A 24819-nucleotide genomic window follows, 5' to 3' on the forward strand; every position below is an offset into this window, starting at 1 on the left:
GATGGTTCTTTTGGTTGATATTTGCATTGTGGTCTAAGAAGATATGCTTTTAAAAATGGCTGAACATATTAATAACGGTGGAGTTGCTCAGGCCTAAATATGATCTTAAAGCACTAATGAGGTTTGTATTTTGTAAGTGTTCCGTGGAAACCAAGGTCAAGCTAAACTTCGGTATAAGAAGCTCCTCATGGGAAAAGGTTATTTTTGTAATGTTCCAAAAAGAAAAGCTGTGAAACTACAATAGAAAATAAAATACACTTTCACCTATGAGATGGTTTACACACAAGTTTGTGAAGTCAGTTACCTGGTGCCTTTCCGCACACCTCTGTGGTTTTGCCTATGCTGTGTCCTCTACCTGGAATGCCTTTGATAATCAAGTTTATTTCTTGTAGAAATAAAAAGATGGATAACAAGTTATCCGTGCGTCTATATCCTTTGCTGTATAGGCACAGCTTGGATATATTGTGGCCTAAGTTCCAGATCACCAAAATAAAGTGACTATTGCAATAAAACAAGTCGGGTGGAAAGTGTTATTTTCAATTTATAAAAACAAAACACATCTGTACCATGCAATAAAGCAAAGCACAATAAAATGAGGCATGCCTGTATTCTAAGTTTTGCTATATTATGAGTTTCTTCAGAGAAAGAAATATTTCTGCATTTCTAGTTACTGCCATAGGTGTGAACCCAATACATGTTTATTAAACACAATTTAATTAATGAAACATTAGTCACAAATTAACAAGCTTAAGTTAGATCACTTGGTGATTTATTATATTATCTCCATAATCTTCTATTAGTTTTAAAAGAATGTGACTTAGGAAGTTGATCATCCTAGCATTTCTATAGGTGATTTTTAGTGACTATACCTGTGCAGTATCAAAATGGCCATCAGGAAAATGTAGAAAATTCCATCAATCAACTAGTACATATCTATGTAAGTCAAAATTATTCTAAATTTATTGAAATAGCTTTCTGATTACACTAATTATTTTGATAATATGTTAACATACTCTATAAGTTACTTTAGGCAAAACAGTCTTTAAATAACATTTTGGCATCGTATGGCTGAAAAGCCCAACTCACTATATTTTTTTCACATTTTGTAGATGTGGGAATATAACTTGAATGATTAAGGAAAACCAGTCTGGTAACAAAAATAAATTATATATCATATTAAAAATTACATTTGCCCAGCCGACGTGGCTCAGTGGTTGAGCGTCAACCTATGAACCAGGAGGTCACGGATTGATTCCCCGTCAGGGCACATGCCTGAGCTGCAGGCTCAGTCCCCAGTAGGGAGCATGTAGGAGGCAGCCAATCAATGATTCTCTCCCATCATTGATGTTTCTCTCCCCCCCCCCTCTCTCTCTCTCTCTCTCTTTCTCTCCCTCTCCCTTCCTCTCTAAAATCAATAAAAAATATATTTAAAATATGAATATGTAAATACATACATATACATATATATGATGGTGCCCTGGCCTGTGTGGCTCAGTTGGTTTGAGCATGTTCCCATGCTTCAAAAGGTAGCAGGTTTGATTCCCAGTCAGGGCACATACCCAGGTTGTGGGTTTGATTCCCATTTGGGATAGGCATGGGAAGCAACTGATCGATGTTTCTCTCTCACATCAATGATTCTCTCGCTCTCTCTCTCTTTCTCTCTCTCTCTCTCTCTCTCTCTCTCATCAATCAATCAATAAGGGGTGGTATGTCTTTAAGTTTAGAAAAGCATTATAGAGAATGAAGGTAATATAAGCAACAATAAACTTCAGAAATATTTTTACCTTGAAAAAAAAGGTAAATAGCAGATGTTAAAACAATAGACGAGGGAAAGTGTCAGTAATCATAACAACTCTTTTAGTAAAGTCTAGAGTTTTACTGATTATGTCAATATTTTTCCAAATCTAACTCATGGTTTCTCCTAGACAGATATTTAAGGTTTTGACACCTTTTCTCTTCACAGCCATCCTGGTTTTCGTCAAGTAGACCAGAGGCTGAAAAATGTTTTATGCCAAAGGCCAGAGAGTAAGTAGTTTAAGCTTTGTAGGTCATACAGACTCTGTAACAACTATTCAACTCTGCCCTTGTAACTTGAAAGCAGCCACAGACCATGTGTAAACGAATGGACATGGTGCCAGTAAAACTACTTAGCAAAACAGGAAGCATGCTAATTTGACCTGCCTGACAACTCCTGGTGTAGATTAATGCTAGCAATTTTATAGCCATTCTTAAACAAGACTGTAAGAAACTATCTTCACAGTTAACAATTGGTATACAAAAAAATATAGTCATTATAAACATTATAACACTTCACAAGTTACAAAACACCAGCATTCTATCGGTAAAACTGATAATTACAACAAACTTCACCCAGAGAAAGAGAACAGATTTCATGTGTTTTCTCCAGGTTTTCTTATTCTAGGAACTAAAAACTTTTATCTCCCATTTACAATGTGAATACCACAAATTAGGGAATGTTCTTTACACTATGTAAATATCATATAGTCATTTCCTTCTCTTAGCCTAATGGGAAGTACATTTTCCATTTTACATGTGAATAAACTGAAGCTAAAAAAGGCTATATAACCCTCTCTGACTATCACAACTATTATGTAACAGATCCGAAATTCAAACCTCAAAATTTCTTTTAAAACCCATTTTGTAAAACTGCAAGGCTTTGAAAGTCAAATGAGTATGGAAACATTGTTCAATTTAAATTCTAATTTGTTCCCAATTGGAGGGGGGGAAAAGAGATTTACTTTTATAAATGTTTATATTTTATTATAACACTATTTATAATTCAAATTAAAGTTTGAAAAATATTTTCAAATATACTTTGGATATTTTGTTACAGTTTTAATGTCCACTGTGAGTAAATGTTTTTTTAATCAGCCAATAGCTTAAAAGACAGTTTTCAGTTTCCAATCAACATAGCCTTAAGGAAAAAAACAGAATCAAAATTTGCTTTATAATTACAGAACTTAAAAATATGCTTAATTTGCATTTCCATTATCATGATGCTAATGCAATATTCATCTCCTGACTACAATCTTAGGGGACAGACAGACTATATGAATGTAGTGTTTTCCCTGGGACCTTATTCATAAAAACAGTTGTATTTAAAAATTGCTAAAAAGTGGAGAATTGGTTTGCCTTAAGACATACTAATCTTATCCTATGTTCATTAATGGAAAATTAATATTAGGTTACTATGTAGAAAATCTTTGAATTTGAAAATAATTAGATTCATATATAATGGAAAGGAGAAATTGTGTGTGAAGGGCCACCAATCCCAGGGTTAGTTGTCAGAAAATTCAATTCTAATCCTGAGTTTTTAACCATCAAGTTTATGACTTTGGAAAAATCACTCACCCTCTTTGAACATCAGCTTGCTCATATGTGCAAAAATTTGGGTGGTGTGGGGAGAGGATAACTGTAAGATTCTATGATTCTATTACTGAGAAAAGGATCACTAAAATCCACATGTCTAAGCATTTGAGTTACTCTCCTTATAGCAAATTATAAGGCCATATAATTAGCCCTCTCCAGTTCAAATTATTTGTATTATAATTTTTCAATTACAGTTTACTTTAACTGTTATTTTGTATTAGTTTCAGGTGTACAGCATAGTGATCAGACAAACATCTACTTTACAAAGAGTTCCCCCTGACATTTCCAGGCACTGGACATAGTTATCACAGTGTTATTGACTATATGCTCTATGCTGTAGTTTACAGCCTGTGGCTATTTTGTAACTACCGATTTGTACTTCCTTATCCCTTCACCTCTTCCATGCAGTCCTTCAACCCTGCTCCCCTCTGACAACCACCAGTCTGTTCGCTGTGCCCATGAGTCTGTTTCAATTGTGTTTATTTTGTTCTTTAAATTCCACGTATAAGTGAAATCATATGATATTTGCCTTTCTCTGACTGACGTATTTCACGGGGCATAATACCCTCTAGGTCCATCTATGCTGTCACAAATTATAAGATTTCATTCTTTTTATGGCCTAGTAATATTCCATTGTGTGTATGTAATACCACATTTTTATCCACTTGTTTGTTTATGAGGACTTGGGTTGTTTTCATGTCTTGGCTATTGTAAATGATGCTGCAGTGAACATAGGAGTGTATATATATATATATATATATTTGTTTACTTTGTATAAATCCCCAGAAGTGGAATCACTGGATCCTAAAGCAGTTATTTGGATGGATATGTAGTTTGCTAATTAAATTTCTGGGTGAAACAATGCCTGAAGGAAAAGCAAATATGAGGAATGACGAAATCAAAGCCAAAAAAACTTTGACAGGCTGGAATAATAAGCCAATTCAGATCACACTGAAAATATAATAGAGATAAGTGTCTGTCCTTATGTGCAGATACAAAGGCCTCAAGCACACTCCATGTTTCATATGGTAGCATTAGCCATTGGCAGCGTGTGGCTATAAGAACGCACTTGGCATTTATAGATCTGTAATAGATACCTTTCTAATATTTTAAACCTCCCATTGTTCTCTGCCATTTCAAAGGGCTCCCATCGGGAATTCAAAGTTTGGAATAAACCTGGGTATCTGACTTCTACATGTCATCACCCAGGCTCTGATTATTCTTCAGAAGTAAAATCATCGAGTTGGAAACATTGGTACCACTATAAACTCATGGCCATCACCCTACCTTGAACCTTCTACACAGTTCATTAAAATTATTTCTCTTTTCCGGCCTTCTTTTGCAGTCTCCACAATGACTATTTTAAATCTTATCTATATTCTCAATCGTCAGACCTTCATTATTCCCCTTAGTCTCAGAGGATGAATTTATATCCTGTTTTTCCAAGAAAAATTATTGCCCTCAAATGGCATCTCTCAAAACTGACTTAAGGATCATCACCCATTTGTTCTTTCTTCTGTCCATTCCATAGAGGAAATTTCTAAACTACAGACCAGGCCAATTCTTCCACTCATGTGTTGGCTTTGTAGTAGATATTTCTCCTACCGTGGGTGTTCATCTTTTTAATACACTTTCTGTACTTTATAAAATCCTTTGTTATGAGACTTGCCTCTGTAACATAACAGATGACTCAAATTTCCACCTGCCTTGTAACTAGGACACAAACATGACAGAGGTTCTACCCGTCAGGGGCAATTCTTTTTTCTTTTTCTATTTTTCCTGACAATTATTCTATTATTATTATTATTATTATTATTATTATTATTGACAGAATTGTAGGTGTCTCCCACTTTCTCCATTTTTCCCCCCTCCAACCCTCCCCCATCCCACCCAGGCCTTCCCCATGCTATTGCCTGTGTCCATGGGTTATGCATATGTTGCATATATGTTCTTTGGATAATCTCTTTCTGTCCCCTCCCCTACCCCACCCTAACTGAGGTATATTATTCTGTTCTATTCATCCATACCTCTGGACCTATTTTGTCCCTCAGTTTATAATTATTTTATTCTGCTTAAGCCAATGAGAGTGAATTTTGCTTTTTGCAATTAAGAATCCTAAGAAATGCAGGTGGCACTTCCTCTCTCCTTTACAGAAACTATGAAATATTCACTCTCCTGTATCTACACTTTCTTCTGTCCTACTAGACCCTCTCAATAGCATTTAAACTACTGCCCTGCCCATTTCAGAAAATCCTCACAAGAATCCCAAAGCATTCCTTTATTGGCTCTAATTTAGTATTTCTAATTCCTTACATTCTCGTGCTGTCCTAACAGAGGCTGATCTATCAGCTTTTTACACAGTTGTGTGTTCTCTCTTGCTAAAATGCAATGCCACTTCTCTGATCCCACACTGCCTGGTGATGCCTGCCTTTCCCAGTCTCCTTTGCCATTCATTCCCCCTCCTCACAATTCCTTAGGTCTTGACCTTAAACTTTATTTTCTCCTTAATCTACTCATTTCCCCTAAGAAATACCTTTCACTCCCCTTGCTCAGCTTCAACAGCAATATTCCTTTAGTTGCAAAATGTTTATCTGCCCAGCCAGTGTTGCTCAGTGGCGGAGTGGTGACCTATGAACCAGGAGGTCACGATTTGATTGCCTGTCAGGGCACATGCCAGGGGCGTGGGCTCCATCCCCAGTAGGGGGCACGCAGGAGGCAGCCAGTCAATGATTCTCTCTCATCATTGATGTTTCTATCTCTCCCTCTCAATTCCTCTCTGAAATCAATAAAAATCTATTTTTAAAAATTATATGTTCAGAATAATCCATACCTCTGAGCTTTAGGTCCACATAGTTAACAAATATCATGTAGACATCTTCACTTGTAAATCTCTTTTTGTATCAAAGTCAAATGTTCAAAACCAAATTCCTGATCGACACACACACAGAGAGAGAGAGAGAGTCATCTGCGAATAGTTTTTATGCATGGTACATCTATTCACCCAGTGCCTGATATATCTACACATGATAGATAGGTAGATAGATGATAGATAGATAGATGATAGATAGATAGATAGATAGATAGATAGATAGATAGATAGATAGATAGATAGATAGATAGATAGATAGATTAGATAGATAGATGATAGATAATTATACTTCATTCCACTGCACATGTCTGTATTATTAATGTGAGTTGAAGTACAGAAAGAGGAGGGAATGAGAAAGCCTTTGTATTCTGTCCATGCTTACATTTTTAAAATGATTCTTTAGCTTCTGTGTGCACAAAATACCATTAATCACCAGGTTCATACTGTGTAGCACTTTATGACATATTTTTATCCTTAATCCAGCAGAAGTCTATATTCAACTATAGAAAGAAGACAAAGTGAGCCTACCAGCTAACAGTATGTTTGCAATCTCTAGCTGTGATTTCAAAGAGGTTTCTTTAGAAGCAGTTTTCTATCCCACTAGTTTTTAAGAGGAGAGGGAAAATTGTTTTACAATATGAACTTTTAAACCTCACTTATTTTCATACCAATTGCCTGCCCCACACTTGAACCCAACAATTTCCCATATATTCAAGTACTTTTGTACTCATAGTTCTTAGCCAGAATCAAAGCAGTTTAGTTGAATGAGACTGTGCTGTCATATGGACCACAGATAAAAAGACCAGGCACATAAGTGGTCTTTCTAATGTTGTTTTTTCCCCACTTTTGAGATTATTGAACTAAACTACTGAACTTTTTTAGATTTATCTCTGGATTTTGACCTTGATTTGTCCAGTTCTTACAGCCTTTGAGGCATTTCAAAATAGTGAAATAGCATGCTCATATGGTTATAGTAATAATTCTTTACTTTTGTAGTAATTCCTTAACTTTCTCAGAGTTTGTGATTATTTTTAATGCTTGAGATAACTTGCTAATTATATTATTGGTATTGCATTAGTGATCTCACATGACTGGAGTAGACTAAAAATTATTTTCATATTATGTAGATGTCTAATTCTTGAAAATGCACATGCAAGTTATTGAAGAAAGGAAAACAAATAATAATAAAATAGACCCAGGACAAGGAAAAAGGATCAAACAATGAAGACTAAAAGAAGGTTGAAAAGTGAAAGCCTTAGAGTAGTACTCACTTCCCAGTAGTATTCAGATCAGGAGAAAATAATTATTTATGCCCATGATACATTTTTTCTAATGTATCATGTGTTTCACGTTGAGGAGGAAAGATGCAATGATGCTAGGGTAATGGGCAATGTTTACATAGGTAGCTACTTCATATCCAAAACTGGCAAGTACAGAACAGTTTATTACCCTTGTACATAAAAGAACCAAGTAAAGGCTTTGCTAGATGCAGTGGCAGTAATATATATATATATATATATATATATATATATATATATATATACACACACACACACACACCCACCCACCCACACACACACATATGGCTTAGAAATATAGAAATTAAGAAAAGGGCCTCTGAAGTTAAGGGGTCTAAGTTGACATTTCCTAGCTGTGTGACTTTGCACAAGTTACTTAGCCTTTTCAAACTGCTGATTCCTCATTTGTAAAAGTGGATAATTATAGGGTTGTATTGAAGATTAAAACACATTACCCATGTAAAAGCAGTTCCTAGCACCGTTCTCACACCAAATGCGAGCTCAAAACATGTTATACATTAGTTATATATTAGTTATACATTGTTAGAGTAGTATGAAAAGGATGTCACAGGGCTGATGGGGTTCAAGGAGCAGGGTCTTCAAGGCTAGAGAGTTAGTGAGGAGGAGAAATCAGGTGGAAAACGGGGAACATGGCAGCCAGGGGTAGATCTCTGTGAGGTAATCAGTCTTCCGTAACCTTTTGAGAGTCAGGTCCTATGTGTAAGAGCCTCAGTTTTAGAATTAATAAGCAGAGAGTCACTCCTCAAAGGCAGATATTTCTAACTGTGCAACATTCAGAAAATTGCCTTCCTTTTAAAGAGGCTTAAAGGTCTCAGCTGTCATCTCTTAACAAAAAAGGAACAACAGTACTTTTGAGAGCATTGCCTGTCACATAGCAGTGCTCAATAAAAACCAGCCACTATTAAATTGTTAATTCTGATTCTTCATATTCTCCCTCTCCTCTTCCCTCCTCTCTATTCCACCTCTCCCTCTCCCTCTCCCCTCCACTCCCCTCCTCTTCTCTCCCATCCTTTCCTCTTCTCCAGCTCTAGCTCTAGGTCTAGCTCTTTCCTCCCCCCTCCACTCACTATCTGTCTCAGAACTGATACATCAAATGATCTGTATTGGTGGGCTGAATAGAGATGTTTATAATATTTTTCTTTCTAAGCCTGGAACACACAAATAATAGACAATGTACCCAGCTCATGCATAGAACTGACTTAAAATTAAACTGTAGGTGGTAATTGCTGTGACAACGTTAAGACTGAATGGGACTCGTGGAAATGTGTGGACCAGCAAGAGTTTGAAAACTACTGTATTTAAAAATAAATAAAGTCAATGGAAGAGAGATAACAGATTTACTGGAGACATATCACCATTTTTTTTTTAAAGAGAGGAAATTGGTGGCTGGCTATTAAGTTGTTGTAAAAGTCAGGGGCTTTGAACTGCCTACTGTAGTAAGAGATCCCAAAAAGGTCCAACAAAGTCAACTGGTCGTCACTAAATTGAATCCATCACACATCCCCACCTGGATACAATGCAGCTAAAACCTGAGGAAAGGCTTCAGTTAATTACTGAAGCAGGAAAGCTGGGTACATATATGATGCCTGCTTTTAAGGAACTCATAGTTGTCACATAGTGAGTTGTACAGGAAAATATTACTGTACAATTGAATAAGAGTTGCAAATAGAAGTGTATATTTGTGTTAATAACAAGGAAGATATTATCAGCTTGATATTGAGAAGGAAAATCATTCTTTTTATGGTTGGCTAATATTCCATTATACATATGTACCACCACATTTTTATCCACTCATCTAATGATAGGCACTTGGGTTGCTTTCATAGCCTGACTATTGTAAACAACCCTGCAATGAACATAGGGGTACATCTATTCTTTCAAATTAGTGTTTGGAGTTTCTTTGGATATATACACAGAGGGCAGTTCCATTTTAATTTTTTGAGGAAGCTCCCCTGTTTTCCACAATGGCTGCACCAATTTGCATTCCCACCAATAGTGCATGAGGGTCCCCTTTTTTCACATCCTCACCAACACTTGTTGTTTGTTGATTTATAAAAAAGGTGAATGTCTGGCTGGAGTGGCTCAGTAGTTGAGCATTGACTATGAACCAGAGGGTCGAGGTTTGATTCCCCGTCAGGACACATGCCCGGGTTGTGGGCTCAATCCCCAGTATGGGCTGTGCAGAAGGCAGCCGATCAATGAGATAATCAATGATTCTCTATCATCATTGATGTTTCTCTCTCTCTCTCTCTCTCTCTCTCTCTCTCTCTCTCTCCCTCCCTCCCTCCCTCCCTCCCTCCCTCCCTCCCTCCCTCCCTCCCTCTCTTCCTCCCTCCCTCCCTCCCTTCCTCTCTGAAATCAATAAAAACATTTTTTAAAGTAAAAGGATTAATAAATATAAATTGGTAGCTGCAAAATAGTCACAGGATGTAAAGTAGAGCATAGGGAATATAGTCAATAATATTGTAATAGCTATGTATGGTGCCAGCTGGATATTGGAAATATTGGAGTATACACTATAAAGTAGACAACTGTCTAGCCATCTTGCTGTACATCTGAAATACAAAATAACATGGAATATAAACTGTAATTGAAAAATAAAATTTGAATTAAAAAAAGAGGAGGATCAAATTTTAAAAGAAAACCAACAACAACCTCGCTTGGATATGCTGAGTTTAGGTTACCGATATTCCTTCCAAATGTATTTCTCTAGTAGACAGCCAGACAGAAAAGGTCAGAAGCTATCTGTGCTAAAGATAGAAAATTGAGAGTTTTCAGAAGCTAGGAAGTAGCTAAAGTCATGGGAACAAATGAGATCACTCAGGGAAATTTTTTGAACTATGAGAAGAAGGTATAGAAATAGACTAGAAAGAGATTGGTAGCTATTATGATAACATGTCAAGTACAGTGTGAGATATTGATGGTTCTTTCTCTTTCTTGTCCTAGTTTTGTTTATACTGAATGTAAAATATTTTTGGTGGGCTAAACAATGTTCTACTTGGTTTTATTTTGTAAAAGGAAGGAGGTAAGAGTATAGCTCTAAAGCATCAGATTTTTTTAGAGGGTCATCCATTCTTTAACAGAGAAACCAAGGGATGAAAAACAGTATAGCTAGAGTGTCTGTGACAATGAAGAATGAGAAAGGATTTTGTTTTGTCTTGTTTTGTTTAACATGCATTGTTTCCTTGTGCATGGCCTCGGTCGGATGCAGAGAAACTCTATTCATGCTTTAAATGGAGGAATGAAGCAGCTATGAGCAAAAGGAGAAATGCTAGTTCTGCCTTCATTTTTGCATGCTTTCTATGGGGGAGAAAAGCCATGCTGCAAAAACAGCAGCAGTGCTGGCAGCAACATCAGACTTGTTGATCTTTTTTATCAGACACCTAACAAATTTATCACAGCTCATGGATTGATGTAAATGTGAATATCTAATATGGAGAAATTATCCCAGTAAAAATAATAATTTAGTTCATGATACTTGGGCTATCCAAATCTAACCTATTTTTTAATTCTAAATAAGCAAAAATATATGATGTGGTAAGAATGTTCAGTGTAATTTATAAATACTAATCTATAGTACTATACTTTATATTATATGTATAAACTAGAGGCCCAGTGCATGAAATTTGTGCATGGGTATGGTCCCTAGGCCTGGCCGGCTATTAGGGCCAGTCTGTGGGGCAACCAGCAGGGTGATCAGGGTCCCTGAATACACCCACCTTGGCTGGCCTGGGGCCTGCAGGCTGGGGGCAGCTCCTGCATTAAGCGTCTGCCCCCTGGTGGTCAGTGCGCATCATAGCGACTGGTCGGTCCACTGTTCAGTTGATTTGCATATTAGGGTTTTATAGAGATAGATACTGCAGACAGAGGAGCCCATTTCTATTCAGAGTGAATAAACTTTATGCTGCTCAGTTGTATTGTGTTCAGGATAAAGATACTAATCTCATCTCTTTTTTATTTCTTTGTGTTTGTTTTTTGTTATTCCATGGTGCCCTCCTGGATTAAATTTCAATGAGTTGTTGTTATTAACTGACTGAGGTCCTGATTCATACTATAGAAGTATATTGAGTGAAAAACATTAAATTCACCCATGTTTTTAATATAAGGTGCTTCAAACTCAGTACTGTTGTTTCTTTCACACCTTCCTTTGACAATTTAAGAGTTTGGAGGCTTTTTAACATAACATAATTTAGGACTGACTTTAACCATATAAAAGTTAATATAATTAGTTAGGTCAAACTATATAACCCTTTAAGACATTTAAACACTGCATATTTCTAAGATGTAATTAGAAGCCACTAATGAACTACTATACGACATATTTTGTAAGATGTTTAGTACATGTTTTTTTATATAAAAACCCTGGTTTTCTTCCCATTTATAATTGGAAGGGAAATAAATTTGGAGTGTGTTCAAAAGAATGCCTGGAGAGGCTTCTGGAAGCAGCAGGGGAACACTCCGCCTAACCCCAATTAGTCTTGTTTTCCACATTCAGGGCAGTTCTGTTTTTCAACATATTTCACTAAACATGATGATAATGAAAATTAATATGGTTAGAAAAGCAATTCAATAGCAAATGTTTATTGTTCATAATTGTTGTTCCCCGTCATAATTTTCATAAAACCTGTCAGCTCTGAAAAAAAGGTTTAAGGAGTGTGCGAGCTAAGAAGTAGGCAGGTGTGCCTGAATTATACAATAGGTATGCTCCTGCAAAGTAACGTGGAAGTCATTTTTTTAAGCAAATTGAATTTTTACTGCTCTTGGTGAGTTCACTACATCTCAGAATAAGTAAAGCCTGATTATGGATTCAAATTTGATTCATATATGGACCCTTATGTAAAGAGTGTCTTCTTACAGAAATTTTCCTGTGGACTTATCAATAATGTGAAAAGCTTAGCCACGAGAAAAATGCAAGAACCCAATCCCTATAGTCTTGATTCATCTCATTTTAATTATAAGAATAGTTTTTCTATCCTTTAAAAAAAACTACCCAAAATGATCGTTTTTATATCATTATATTTATCCAAGAATATATCTTCCTACAATGCACAAAACTGCTCATGCCATGGGAGAATGCAAAGCTAAATCAGACTCAGATCTTGCCACCAGAGAATGAATAGTATGAAAAGGTACATGAAATAGGTTTTGTTAGACTCTCCTTCTTATCTAATCTTACAGCTCACATTAGGCTTAATGCTCCTGGATGAGAGCAAATGTCAGAAAAATAGTTAAGCAAATAGGATAGTATGTCTTCCCAGGGGCCAAGGAAAATTCAACCACGTTAGTAGAATAAATTCTACCAACTTCTAGCTTGGGGTTTTCTTCCATGAAGCTAAAATTTAAGCTTCATGAGGGTGAGGTCTTTATCTATTTTGCTCACCACTATATTCCTTGACCAGTTCTAGCATATAGTAGCCACTCAATAAATATCAGTTCAGTGGCCCTAGCTGGTTGGCTCAGTGGATAGAGCATCAGCCTGTGGACTGAGAGGTCCCTGGTTCGATTCCAGTCAAGGGCATATGCCTGGGTTGCTGGCTCAATCCCCAGTGGGGGGCATTCAGGAGGCAGCCAATCAATGGCTCTCTCGCATCATTGAGTTTCTTTATCTCTGAAATAAAAATTAATTAATTAATTAATTTAAAATATATATATTGGTTCAGTGAATGAAAACATCAGTAACTTCAAATAATACAGGTAAAAGCAATAGGAAGAAACAGTGTCTAAAACCATATTATGGTAGAATCAACAGATATGCAACTTTTAAAGTTATATGATATTCTATTAATTTAAAACCCAAATCCAGTCTCTTTATAATATTAATCACTTTTCTGTCACAGCCATATCCAAATTTGTCATCTAAACATCCTCCACTATAGAGCTACATTGCATTTTAACTTGATTTGCATGTTTTTTCTCCTTATATTAACTAGAGGCCCAGCGCATGAAATTCATGCATGGCACAGTTCCCAGACTTGGCCTGCAATCCGGGCCATCTTCCCTGGCTGCCGGCTGCCAGCCACGCCCCCGCCGCCACCCACCCCTGGTTCCCTGTTCACCATTAGGCTATCGGAGCCTGCCAGTTCAGGGGAGGGACCGAGAGGTTAGACATTCCCGCCTGCTCGCCGCCCCACCCCTGCTGCGGTTCACCCTCTGTGTGTAGGATGACCACTGGGGTGGGGGCCTTAGCCTGGCACTGCCCACATCCCCCGCCACCCACCCTGGGTTCCCCGTTTGCCCCCAGGCAATGGGAGCCTGCCGGCCAGGGAAAGGGACTAAGAGGTGGTCAGTGCGCCTCATAGTGACTGGTCGAGTGGTCGTTCTGGTCGTTCTGCCTTAAAGGTTAATTTGCATATTACCCTTTTATTATATAGCATAAATGATGCATGTTCAGTTCTGTATCTACTAAACATTCTGCTCCATTTGGTACAACTCTAACAATGTTATGGGCTTTTCTGGTCACAAGAGAGAAAATTCATTTCTTTAATGCATATTTTTCCAAGTTTTATCAGAATTCATTTATTTAGAATATTCTATTTTTACTAATTGAAGTGAATTTAGCTCCCTTATCTAACGTAACAAGTTCAGATTTACTATTTCATCAATTCTGCCCCAAATTGCTTAACAATTGCAACATAAGGAAGAAAACATGCATGCACTAAAAGAGTTGTAGCTCAATATGATAGGGAGTTCAAATTTGGAAGAATAGTCAAGGTGAGCATTGAATTAAACGAAGCCCTGTATACCTAGGATATGGGGCAGGGCATTCCAGACAAATAGAACAGCATAAACACAAGTAGAGCCATAGAAGAAAATGTCGTTCTGCCTTACTAGTGTGTGTGTGTGTGTGTGTGTGTGTGTGTGTAAACATGAAAAATATGACCATGGAGGGTCTAGTTTTATTCTAAAAGCAGCTGAATTATTCTGTAGTACTGAAGACCTTAGATGATTACAAATAAGTAAAGTTGACATGATAGCAATGACAGCCAGCAGACACTGTAGGAAGGGAGCCCAGTTAGAAAGAAGCTAAAACTAGGTCACTTGGTGAGGAACACTACGGACTGTGGACCAACAGTCATACATTCAAACCTGAGAAAGCCAAAGCAGCGTGTGTTTGTGTGTGTGTGTGTGTGTGTTGTGGAGATAAAGGAACAGAAACCGAAAGAGAAGACTGTTGGAAAATTAACTTATACCCCCACAGACAATAAGACAGGGCATGGAGGAGTGTTTACCATGAATTAGGTATGGACCCCTTAGAAAAGAGATTTGGCCCAGAGCCATCTTGCGTTCTGTCCAAGTGGTGTTTCTAGTCAGGTGAACAAGACCACGTTAACGTTCCCCTCCGCTGGACTGAATTTTAGAGAGACGGGCTTCATCCTGGCTCTAGGACTCTGACCTCATTTGTCTTAGAGAATTTACTTTAGAAAACTTTCAATTATAAATTCTTTCCTTGGCTCCTTTGGGTTGTAAATCTTCTTTGAAAGCTTTTTGCCAGTTTCACAACCCAGGAGTGTCTTTCTGCAGGACCTGGAGCCACGGCTTTCTAAAATAATCAAGGAAATAGTGGCCCTATCAGCCAGTCTCCGGGAGCGTGGGAGCCTAGCTCCAATGGGCGCCTTGCTCCACGTTGTAAATTGCCTCCAGTAATGACAATATGAGGAAGCTTATTTTTGAGGGGGTAAGACCCACTAGCAAAACAGGTAGCTTATGATCCCTTCACCTCAGCTCTTAAAAACTCTCACATTCAGAGCAAAGACTGAATTCTAGCCTCTCTCCACTATTGCATTAGGCTTGAATAAAGTCTTTCTTGCCTATTGAACTTTGTCCCATGCAGCTTTTTCTTTGACACAGGAAAGTGGTTGTCCAACAGCAAGAGTCGGCATATAATGTGAAAAATCAGAGTGGGACCAAGTTAAGAGTGACAAGCCAAAGGCAGGCTATTGCACAAGCCCTAGAAATGGCTGTTGACAAAGGGTGTCTAAAGCTTGCACTAATCCTCATGAGTCACAGGGCTGACAATTTAACTGCTAAATATAGAGGGCCCTCAGTTCAATTTGAATTTCAAATAAACAACAAATCACTGTTTTAGTATAATTATGTTTCAAACATTGCATGAGATCTACTAAAACAATGGTTTGTTGTTTATTTGAAATTGAAGAATAACTGAGCATCCTATATTTTATCTGGCATTCCGACCAGGAGGGATACATTTTAAGCATCCGCTATTCCTAGAGAGCAAGAGGCCTGCTTGCAACATTAGTCACCAGCTCTAATAGCTCTCCTTACTGTGGCTTCTTTCCACCTCACCTTGTCTTCTCCCATTTAAAGCTATAAAGGTCCAAAGCAGCAGCTAGCCTGAAGGGGAGTGGGGGTGAGGGGGGACGGGGAGGAGAAGGAAATACGAACAGAAACCAGCTTCTCCCTACCCCTCAAGACAGACAGACAGCAGGTGTCAGGCACCCCACAGCTTTGACAGGCGAACGGGGCTAAGGGAAGTCATATCTATGAAGGAAAATGAAAAGGGTTGATACATTTCTTAGACTGGATATTAGTTTTTTAAATTATTGTATAATTTAGAAAGAAGGTATGACGCATAGGGATTGCCAAGTTTTCACCCAGAGGCAAAGAAAACTTCCCCATTGTGAGAGAAACAAAAAATTAAGTTGCATTTCCAAATCTTATGTAATATACTTGCTCAGTGCACCAAGTCCATAGATCTAAATATATATATGACAATAAGATAAATACTTTTTAAAACTTATGTCTCAGGATTTTATGAGATTAAGCATTTAAAAGATTAAGAATTCTAATTACTAATAACCTTGCATAGTATAGTAATACTAAAAAATATATATGAGTGAAGAGTACTAAATATTAATGACTATTAATAAAAAGAATGTAATAGTTTTCTAATATTTTTGTGTCACAGGTGTTTGTTTTTATTGAAGTGTAATTACATCAAATAAACTTTATTGATTTTAAGTGTATTAATTTGATGTCTAGTCATTTATATCACAGAATGTTTTAAGAATCTAATGAAAACTATTATTTCACATATGCAGGAACACAGATGTTTTTCATACAATTTCAGGGTGTTTATTCTCCCTTAAACAAAAAAAAAAAAAATTATATTCTTGTTTTGAGTCTTTTCCTCTAAACTGGTAATTGATTATATGAGAAATGACTTTACAAATGTATTGTACTTATATATCTAAATTGCTTAATGTTGGAACTAAATAATATTTGTAAATATCAGTTTTATCTTTTTAAATGAATGCTATTAATATTATGTTCTCATCTGCTTGATTAGCAATATAATAATGCAGAGTGTTCCAAAAAATATATACACACTTTGAATAATTATAAAGCCAGTGTTTATTAAAATACATTTCATTTTCAAAATTGAGCTGTCAGCTGTTAAAGTATATATACATTTGGGGGGAGAGGGAGAAACCCTGTATATCAGAACACATTAACATGACTGTGTATGTTTTTTTAGATACAGGTTTATTTTTCCCATCTTTCAATGGGAATTCCTATTTAGAACTGCCTTTCTTTGCAACCCTAAGTGAGTCCTGGAAAGTCTGTCCTGGAAAAAGAACATAACAGAATTGTTACCATCTACTTGACTATAAAAACAAACACGCTGAATGGGACCATTCTCTACAGTGAGTATGAAATGTTTGACCTCCTATGTGTTCAGTTTCTTTCTCAAATATTAACCTATTGAATCAATGAACTATTCATTTAAATATTATGGGAAAACTTTTCTAGCCTAGTGTAGTGGTCGGCAAACTCATTAGTCAACAGAGCCAAATATCAACAGTACAACGATTGAAATTTCTTTTCAGAGCCAAATTTTTTAAACTTAAACTATATAGGTAGGTACATTGTTATTAACTTAATTAGGGTACTCCTACGGCTTAGGAAGAGCCACACTCAAGGGGACAAAGAGCCGCATGTGGCTCGCAAGCCGCAGTTTGCCGACCACGGGCCTAGTGCATAAAGCATTACCGCCCCCCCAAAAAAAATCTTTGTGCTTTCTAGTTTTCTTTGGACATTACTTTAATTTATGACTTACCAACAGGCTCTGAACCAGAAGGAAGGATACAGCAAGCATATATATGTCATAGCTATTGCAGTAAAACATAAATGCTACAAATGTTTCAGAGCAATTTTAAATATTTTTATGAGAAGAAGGAAAAGAGAGAGAGAGAGAGAGAGAGAGAGAGAGAGAGAGAGAGAGAGAGAGAGAGAGATCTATGTGAAAGTGAAACATCAACTAGCTGCCTCCTGTACACCCCCCTACTGGGGATCGATCCTACAACCTGGGCATGTGTCCTGACCAGAAATCAAACCCACAATCCTTCAGTGCTTAGGATGATGCCCAACCGCACTGCCCAGGGCCAGAGCATATTTTTATAATATAAACCACTAAATATAAATTGCATTTAGTACTTGGTAACTTGGAAAAAGCCATTCCAAACCTGAGATTCATTTGACAATTAGGGAAATTCCTATCACTCTTTTAGCATTATCTTAAAACTAGAGGCCTGGTGCACAGATTCGTGCACCGATGGGGTCCCTCTGTCCTATATCCTCGCACAATCCAGGACCCCTCAGGGGATGTTGGACTGCCTGCCACTCCTGCCTGCCGCTCCTGCTCATCCTGGCACTGCTGCACCTGCCACAGGATCATGGCATACCATGAAATGGTCGTATTAAAGTATTTTGCAAAATCAATTAATCATTCTATACTTTCTAAACAAAGGATCGTGCCCAGTCAGTCACCAGCTGTGAGCCTTGTTTCTGGTGCCCGTTGGTCAGCTGAGTGGCACTCCTGCTGTGGGAGCGCACTGACCACCAGGGGGCAGCTCCTTCATTGAGCATCTGCCCCCTGGTGGTCAGTGTGCATCATAGCGACCGGTTGACCGGACGTTCGGTTGTTCAGTCATTCAGTCTTTCGGTATCTTAGGCTTTTATATATAGAGATTAGTTGGTGTAACAAAAGTAGTATTAACAGTATTTGTTTAAGGAAATGCCTCTATCTCTAGGGTTTTCTACATTATGCAATATGCTCACAAGGATCTCTGTAACCAGAATTGATGGCCCTCTTTCTTCTATGGCCAGACATCACTAAGTAAATTACTTGCAGTATTCCAAATGTGACAATTGTTTTTTCTCTTTTGAAATGAATGCACAATAATTTTAACAATTCCCTATATTGGAGGTGTAATGTCTTCTTGAATTGATTGTCTACTGCAGGGCAACTCATTATTTCCCAGATCATTTTTCTCCTCTATTTTAAACTATTTTGCAAAATCAATTAATCATTCTATACTTTCTAAACAAAATTAAAACCTTTTTATTGTTTAAGTAAAATGCCTAAAAGAAGCAATTTTGAAAAACTGGATACATCAGAAGTTTTGAACATTAAAACTAAGAATGCATGTTATATTTTAAAAAGAAACTAACTTGTCAGAACGAGGCCAGCATTATTTATTTCCCAGGAATATAAGAACCCTGCTTAAATGATGGCTTTAGGATGTCTGATTTATTTATGTTAAGAGAGAGAGAGAAGATTTAGGAAAGGAAAATTTGCTTTTATATTCAAAACTTAAATGATGGTAGGCAACCATGAAATTTGGAGGTAATGGTGCATTTCAGGGGAAACGAAACAAAACTGAACAGAACAAAAACACAAACATAATCATTTAAAGCCACAAAGCAGTGATTTTCTGGCTCTGCAGTTTTTAGTCATATCGAATTGGAAGGTGTTTCCTCTGGGAAAGTGTGATTTTACCAACTAAAAACAGCTCTTAGCCAAAGAAGCAGCCAACCTCTGGGAGATCTCCTCTGGGCCCTTGCTCCTGGCTCATGTCTGTACCACCACTCAATGTGCTCCTTTTGAAAGCCATAGGAATGCATGCCAAGCATGTATATACCCTGCTCAATTCAGCTCTTTAATTTAAACCAATAAAAAACCCAAGGCGATACTAGTGCCATAGGATTATTTTTGCCTTTCATTATCCATTGACCCACCAAAAAACTTAAACTAGAAATTATTAGTAAGAAAAAAAAATGCCATTGTAATGATTACCTAACTCTGTCCTTGTCTTCTATAATTCTTGTTGTCACCGCACTAAATACATCAAGGCTGTTTACTCATGGAAGTTCCATAGCCTATGAATGGAGATAATAATTTTGTTTGTAAAGCATTTCTTTCGTTCATTTGTAAAGTGGCCATTCAATCCTACACTGTTGGGAATACCTCAGTAGACTGTTTCATGAGATTGTTGCTTTTACTCCTCTTAGAATTTGTCAAACTCAGAAGCCTCACAACAGATGAACACAAAGACTTTAGTGATTCAGTTAGACATCCATAGTTTTGAAAGGTGTTGATTAACTTGACTTAGGGCTAGTTTTCTTTCCTTTGAAATCAGTATATTCTATGTAGGAGCAATTTAAAAATAGTAAGGAAGTTAAATCAAATGTTTCACGTTAGAGTCTAGATCAGTCGTGGGCAAACTATAGCCCGCGGGCCGGATCCGGCCCGTTTGAAATGAATAAAACTAAAAAAAAAAAAAAAAAAAGACCGTACCCTTTTATGTAATGATGTTTACTTTGAATTTATATTAGTTCACACAAACACTCCATCCATGCTTTTGTTCCGGCCCTCCGGTCCAGTTTAAGAACCCATTGTGGCCCTTGAGTCAAAAAGTTTGCCCACCCCTGGTCTAGATGTTAATTTTTATCTGGATTTTTGTTTTTTGGCTTTTTTTTTTTTTTTTTTTTTTTTTAGTTTTGCCGGTTTTTTCCAGTTCTGAACATTTCAGTAAAAATTCAATTCCATTCTGCAAACATCTATTGAACATTTGTATTTTGTTATCATCAAATATTAAAGGGAAAAGGATAGCAGGTTGTAAGCCAGTGTCATCTTTGAATTATATTCCTAGTTCAAAACCGTAGATTTACCTTTTCTCAGTTTGCCTCTCCAACTAATTGATGTTGGAAAGGAAAAAAAAAAAAAAGGAAGATAAAACTTGAATCCTTGTGGGGTTATAGTAAAAACCTTAGAAAAGACTGCTTAAAAAAGAACGCTCTGTGGGAGGGAGGTGGCTCTGAGAACAGCAGTGGGATGAAAAGCACGTTTTCTGAATCCGCCACTGAACCAATTCAGAATTCTGGAGCCCAGTCCAAGGAGCTACTAATAGGTCACAGGAGAAGGGAGGAGACCACACAAAACTCTTTAGGTGCACTTTCAGAAAATGAGCTCTGCTCAGCAAGCAGTATCGATCAGGGGGTTTCATCATGGGATGTATTACCATGCAGCTGAATCCATTCTGTGCTGCTTCTCTGAAAAGAAATAGGCAAGCCCTTTGGAAGTATGTGATCTTTGAGAATTAGGAGCAGACATCTGACCAAGTGACAGGAGGCAAATTACATGAGCAACTCCAGTGGGAGCACTGGATTCAGAAGCAACCTTGATATTATTTTGTGTTTGTCTTTAAGAAAGAAAGCAAAAGAAGGGCTAGTTTTAGGTAGGTATTCCAGGTAGGAGTCAACAGGAAAAGTAGGATGATTGGGCCCTCCTGTTTTGTGCATTTAGGAAGGGCTAAAAGAAGAGATTTCTGATATTGCTGAAGGAAGCAAATTAAATCTGAAGAATCTGACATCTGCCTTTCTCTATAAAATGATTCCCAGCAGAATACAGAATATCTTCATTAGATACTTCATTGGCCAAGGCCAATGAAATCCTATAGTATTTCCTGACATCATATTAAAAAGCATCTTTTCTTATAGAAAAAACGTATGCTGTCACAAATAGGAAGGGTAATAATGCTAAGTGGAATAAGTCAGAGAGAAAATGGCAAATACCATATATTTTCACTTATATGTGGAATCTAAAAAATGAAATAGACAAATAAAATTGAAACAGACTCATATATACAAAGAACAGACTGATGGTCGACAGAGGGGACGGGCTTTGGGGCTTGGTGGAAAATGTGAAGGGATTAAGAAGTACCAATTGGTAGTTACAGAATAGTCAAAGGGTTGTAAAGTATGGCATGAGGAATATAGTCAATAATATTGTAATAACTATGTATGGTGTCAAGGTAGGTACTTGAAATATTAGTATGTGATGGTCAAATCATTGTCTAACCTATGATGTATACCTGACACTAATACAAAATAATATTGAATGTAAACTGTAATTGAAAAATAATATTTTTTAAAAGTTTGCTCAAATGTTTTAATCATTTTAAAATACCTACCATAAAATGTTGGGGGAATTTTTGTCCTAACTTAATAACTCCCAATGGAGCTTGCTCTAGATCAGTGGTTCTCAACCTTCCTAATGCCACGACCCTTTAATACAATTCCTCATGTTGTGGTGACCCCCAACCATAAAATTATTTTCATTGCTACTTCATAACTGTAATTTTGCTACTGTTATTAATCATAATGTAAATATCTGATATGCAGGATGTATTTTCATTGTTACAAATTGAACATAATTAAAGCATAGTGATTAACCACAAAAACAATATGTAATTATATATGTGTTTTCCGATGGTCATAGGCGACCCCTGTGGAAGGGTCATTCGGCCCCCAAAGGGGTCGTGACCCACAGGTTGAGAACCACTGCTCTAGATGAATAAGAAAGGGAGTAGAGTTGAAAGCATGGATAATAGATTCATACATTGCCATTCATTAGTTTGTAGAGATTTCCTTTTATTTTACCTTATCTTTTTTATGACAGCAAAAGTCAAATTCAACAAAACTGAGCGCCTAGAAAGTGCATCACACTCTGCTAGGCACTGTGAGGAATATAAAAATGAGTAAGAGATGCCCTAGCCGGTTTGGCTCAGTGGATAGAGCGTTGGCCTGCAGATGGAAGGGTCCCAGGTTCGATTCTGGTCAAGGGCACATACCTCGGTTTCAGGCTCCTCCCTGGCCCTGGCCCTGCTTGGGGCATGTGCAGGAGGCAACCAACCAATGCGTTTCTCTCACATCGATATTTCTATCTTTCCCTCTCTCTTCCACTCTCTCTAAAAATCAATGCGAAAAATATCCTCGGATGAGGATTAAAAATAAATAAATAAATAAATCACTAGAAGGAAAAAAATTTATTCCAAAAAAAAGAGATGATGTGCATCCCATGTCTCACCATTTAGTGGAGAGAAACTATGTACATGATTATATGAGAACGCTGGCCATTATAGGTCTTATGATAGGAGTAACAATTAAGAACTGAGGCTTAGTAGAGAGATTCCTTACATGGAATCTGTGCTTACATATCTTCACTAACTAGGAAACCCCTCATAATCTTGTGTTTAACGTCTCTATTCCACCACCCTCCTCAGGACTCCACCCTTGCCCTGAATAGAGTATGCATTTGATTAGAATAGTTCTTAATGTTCTGTTTGCAAGGTACTCAACTTTGAGGGTTGTGATGAAAAATTGAAAGGTATTGAGACTTTACTTTAGGAAATTTTTCTATTAAACATTGTTATACTTCCTTCCTCTGATAAGTAGTAAGAAGAGGGTATATATATCAAGGGTTTAGTCAAAATATAAATGGAATCAAAGATAATTCTTTTCCTGGGGGTACTTGATCAGGAACATAACAGAGTTTGGCAAATTTTTCTCTAATGGCCAGAGAGTAAAGAATTTTTCAGGCCACACATTCTCTGTCCCAGCTGTTCAACTCTGCCAAGTATAGCGTGAAAGCAGCCATAGAAAAAAATAAATACCTGAATGTGACTGTTTTCCCCAAAAGACTTTACTTACAAAACCAGACAATGGCAGAATTGGACTCATGGCCCATAGTTTGCCAACCCTTGACCTATAATGATGTTCTTTATTAAACTTCTCTTGAAAGAAAACAATCATGTTAAGAATAATTAGATGCTATTTCTTTGACTGAAATTAATGAAGAAATATGTCAGTGAGAGATACAACTCTGCTTCTGATGTGATTACATCAAGGGAAGACCTAGTGAGGAACAAGCTTGCTTCTGGTGGGCAGAGGTAGGTATGAAAATATACTCAGTCAAGGATTGAAATTGCTGCCATGAACATCTCAAGAACAGTATAATTCAGGGATTAAGAAAACTACTTGAGCTGGACTACCTAGCTCCAACTTTTGGATAAGTTACTTAATGTCTCTGTGCCTCAGTTTCTGTAAAATGGGATAATATTAATATTAATGATACCAAAGATATGAAAGAGTTGTAATAAATATTGAGAGACAACATGTTCAATTTGCTTAAAACAGTGTTTGGCACAGGGCAAAATGGAGAAAGTGATAAAATTCTTTTTTTAATTTTTTTTATTTTGTTTTTGTGGGATTTTTTTTTGTTTTCTTTTAAATCTTTATTGTTGAGATTATTATAGATGTACCTCTTTTTTCCTCCCATTGCCCCCCTCCATCCGGTTCCCACCCCGTCTCAGGCCTTCACCACTCTACTATCTGTGTCCATAGGTAATGCATATATCCATATAAGACCTTTGTTTCATCTCTTCCCACCCCTTTACCCCCTTCCCTCTGAGCATCGTCAGTTTGTTCCATTTCCATGCCTCTGATTCTATTTTATTCACCAGATTATTCTGTTCATTAGATTTCTTGTTCATTTATTTTGATTTTTAGATCCAATTATTGATAGGTATGTATTTGTTGCCATTTTTTGTTCATATTTTTTATCTTTTGCTTTTGCTTCTTCTTCCTCTTCTTAAAGAATACCTTTCAGCATTTCACATAATACTGGTTTGGTGGTGATCAACTCCTTTAGCTTTTTCTTGTCTGTGAAGCTCTTTATCTGACCTTCCATTCTAAATGATAGCTTTTCTGGATAGAGTAATTTTGGTTGTCAGTCCTTCCATTTCATCACTTTGAATATTCCTTGCCACTCCCTTCTGGCCTACATAATTTCTGTTGAGAAATCAGCTGACAGTCGTGCGTAACTAACTGATTTTTCTCTTGCTGCTTTTAAGATTAGCTCTTTGTCATTAGCCCTTGGCATTTTAATTATGATGTGTCTTGGTATGGTTCTCTTTGGTTGCCTCTTGTTTGGGACTCTCTGTGCTTGTAAGTCTATCCTTTCACCAAGTAGGGGAAGTTTTCTGTCATTATTTCTTCAAATAGGTTTTCAATATCTTGCTCTCTCTCTTCTGGCACCCCCATAATGTGAATGTTGGTACGCTTGAAGTTGTCCAAGAGGTTTCTTACACTATCTTTATA

At 37.1% G+C, this 24819-nt stretch overlaps 1 protein-coding gene across 1 annotated transcript in view; it reads left to right on the plus strand.

Moving 5' to 3' along the window:
- The window catches only part of EYS (eyes shut homolog), a 1264258-nt gene that overhangs the window by 972202 nt on the left and 267237 nt on the right, over positions 1-24819 (plus strand). Inside the window, 2 exon segments of the mRNA XM_036318417.1 lie at positions 17075-17133; positions 17135-17243. Coding sequence (XP_036174310.1) covers positions 17075-17133; positions 17135-17243 — 168 coding nt within the window.

This window comes from Myotis myotis, unplaced genomic scaffold (genome assembly GCF_014108235.1).
Source record: "Myotis myotis isolate mMyoMyo1 unplaced genomic scaffold, mMyoMyo1.p scaffold_m19_p_7, whole genome shotgun sequence".
Classification (NCBI taxonomy): domain Eukaryota; kingdom Metazoa; phylum Chordata; class Mammalia; order Chiroptera; family Vespertilionidae; genus Myotis; species Myotis myotis.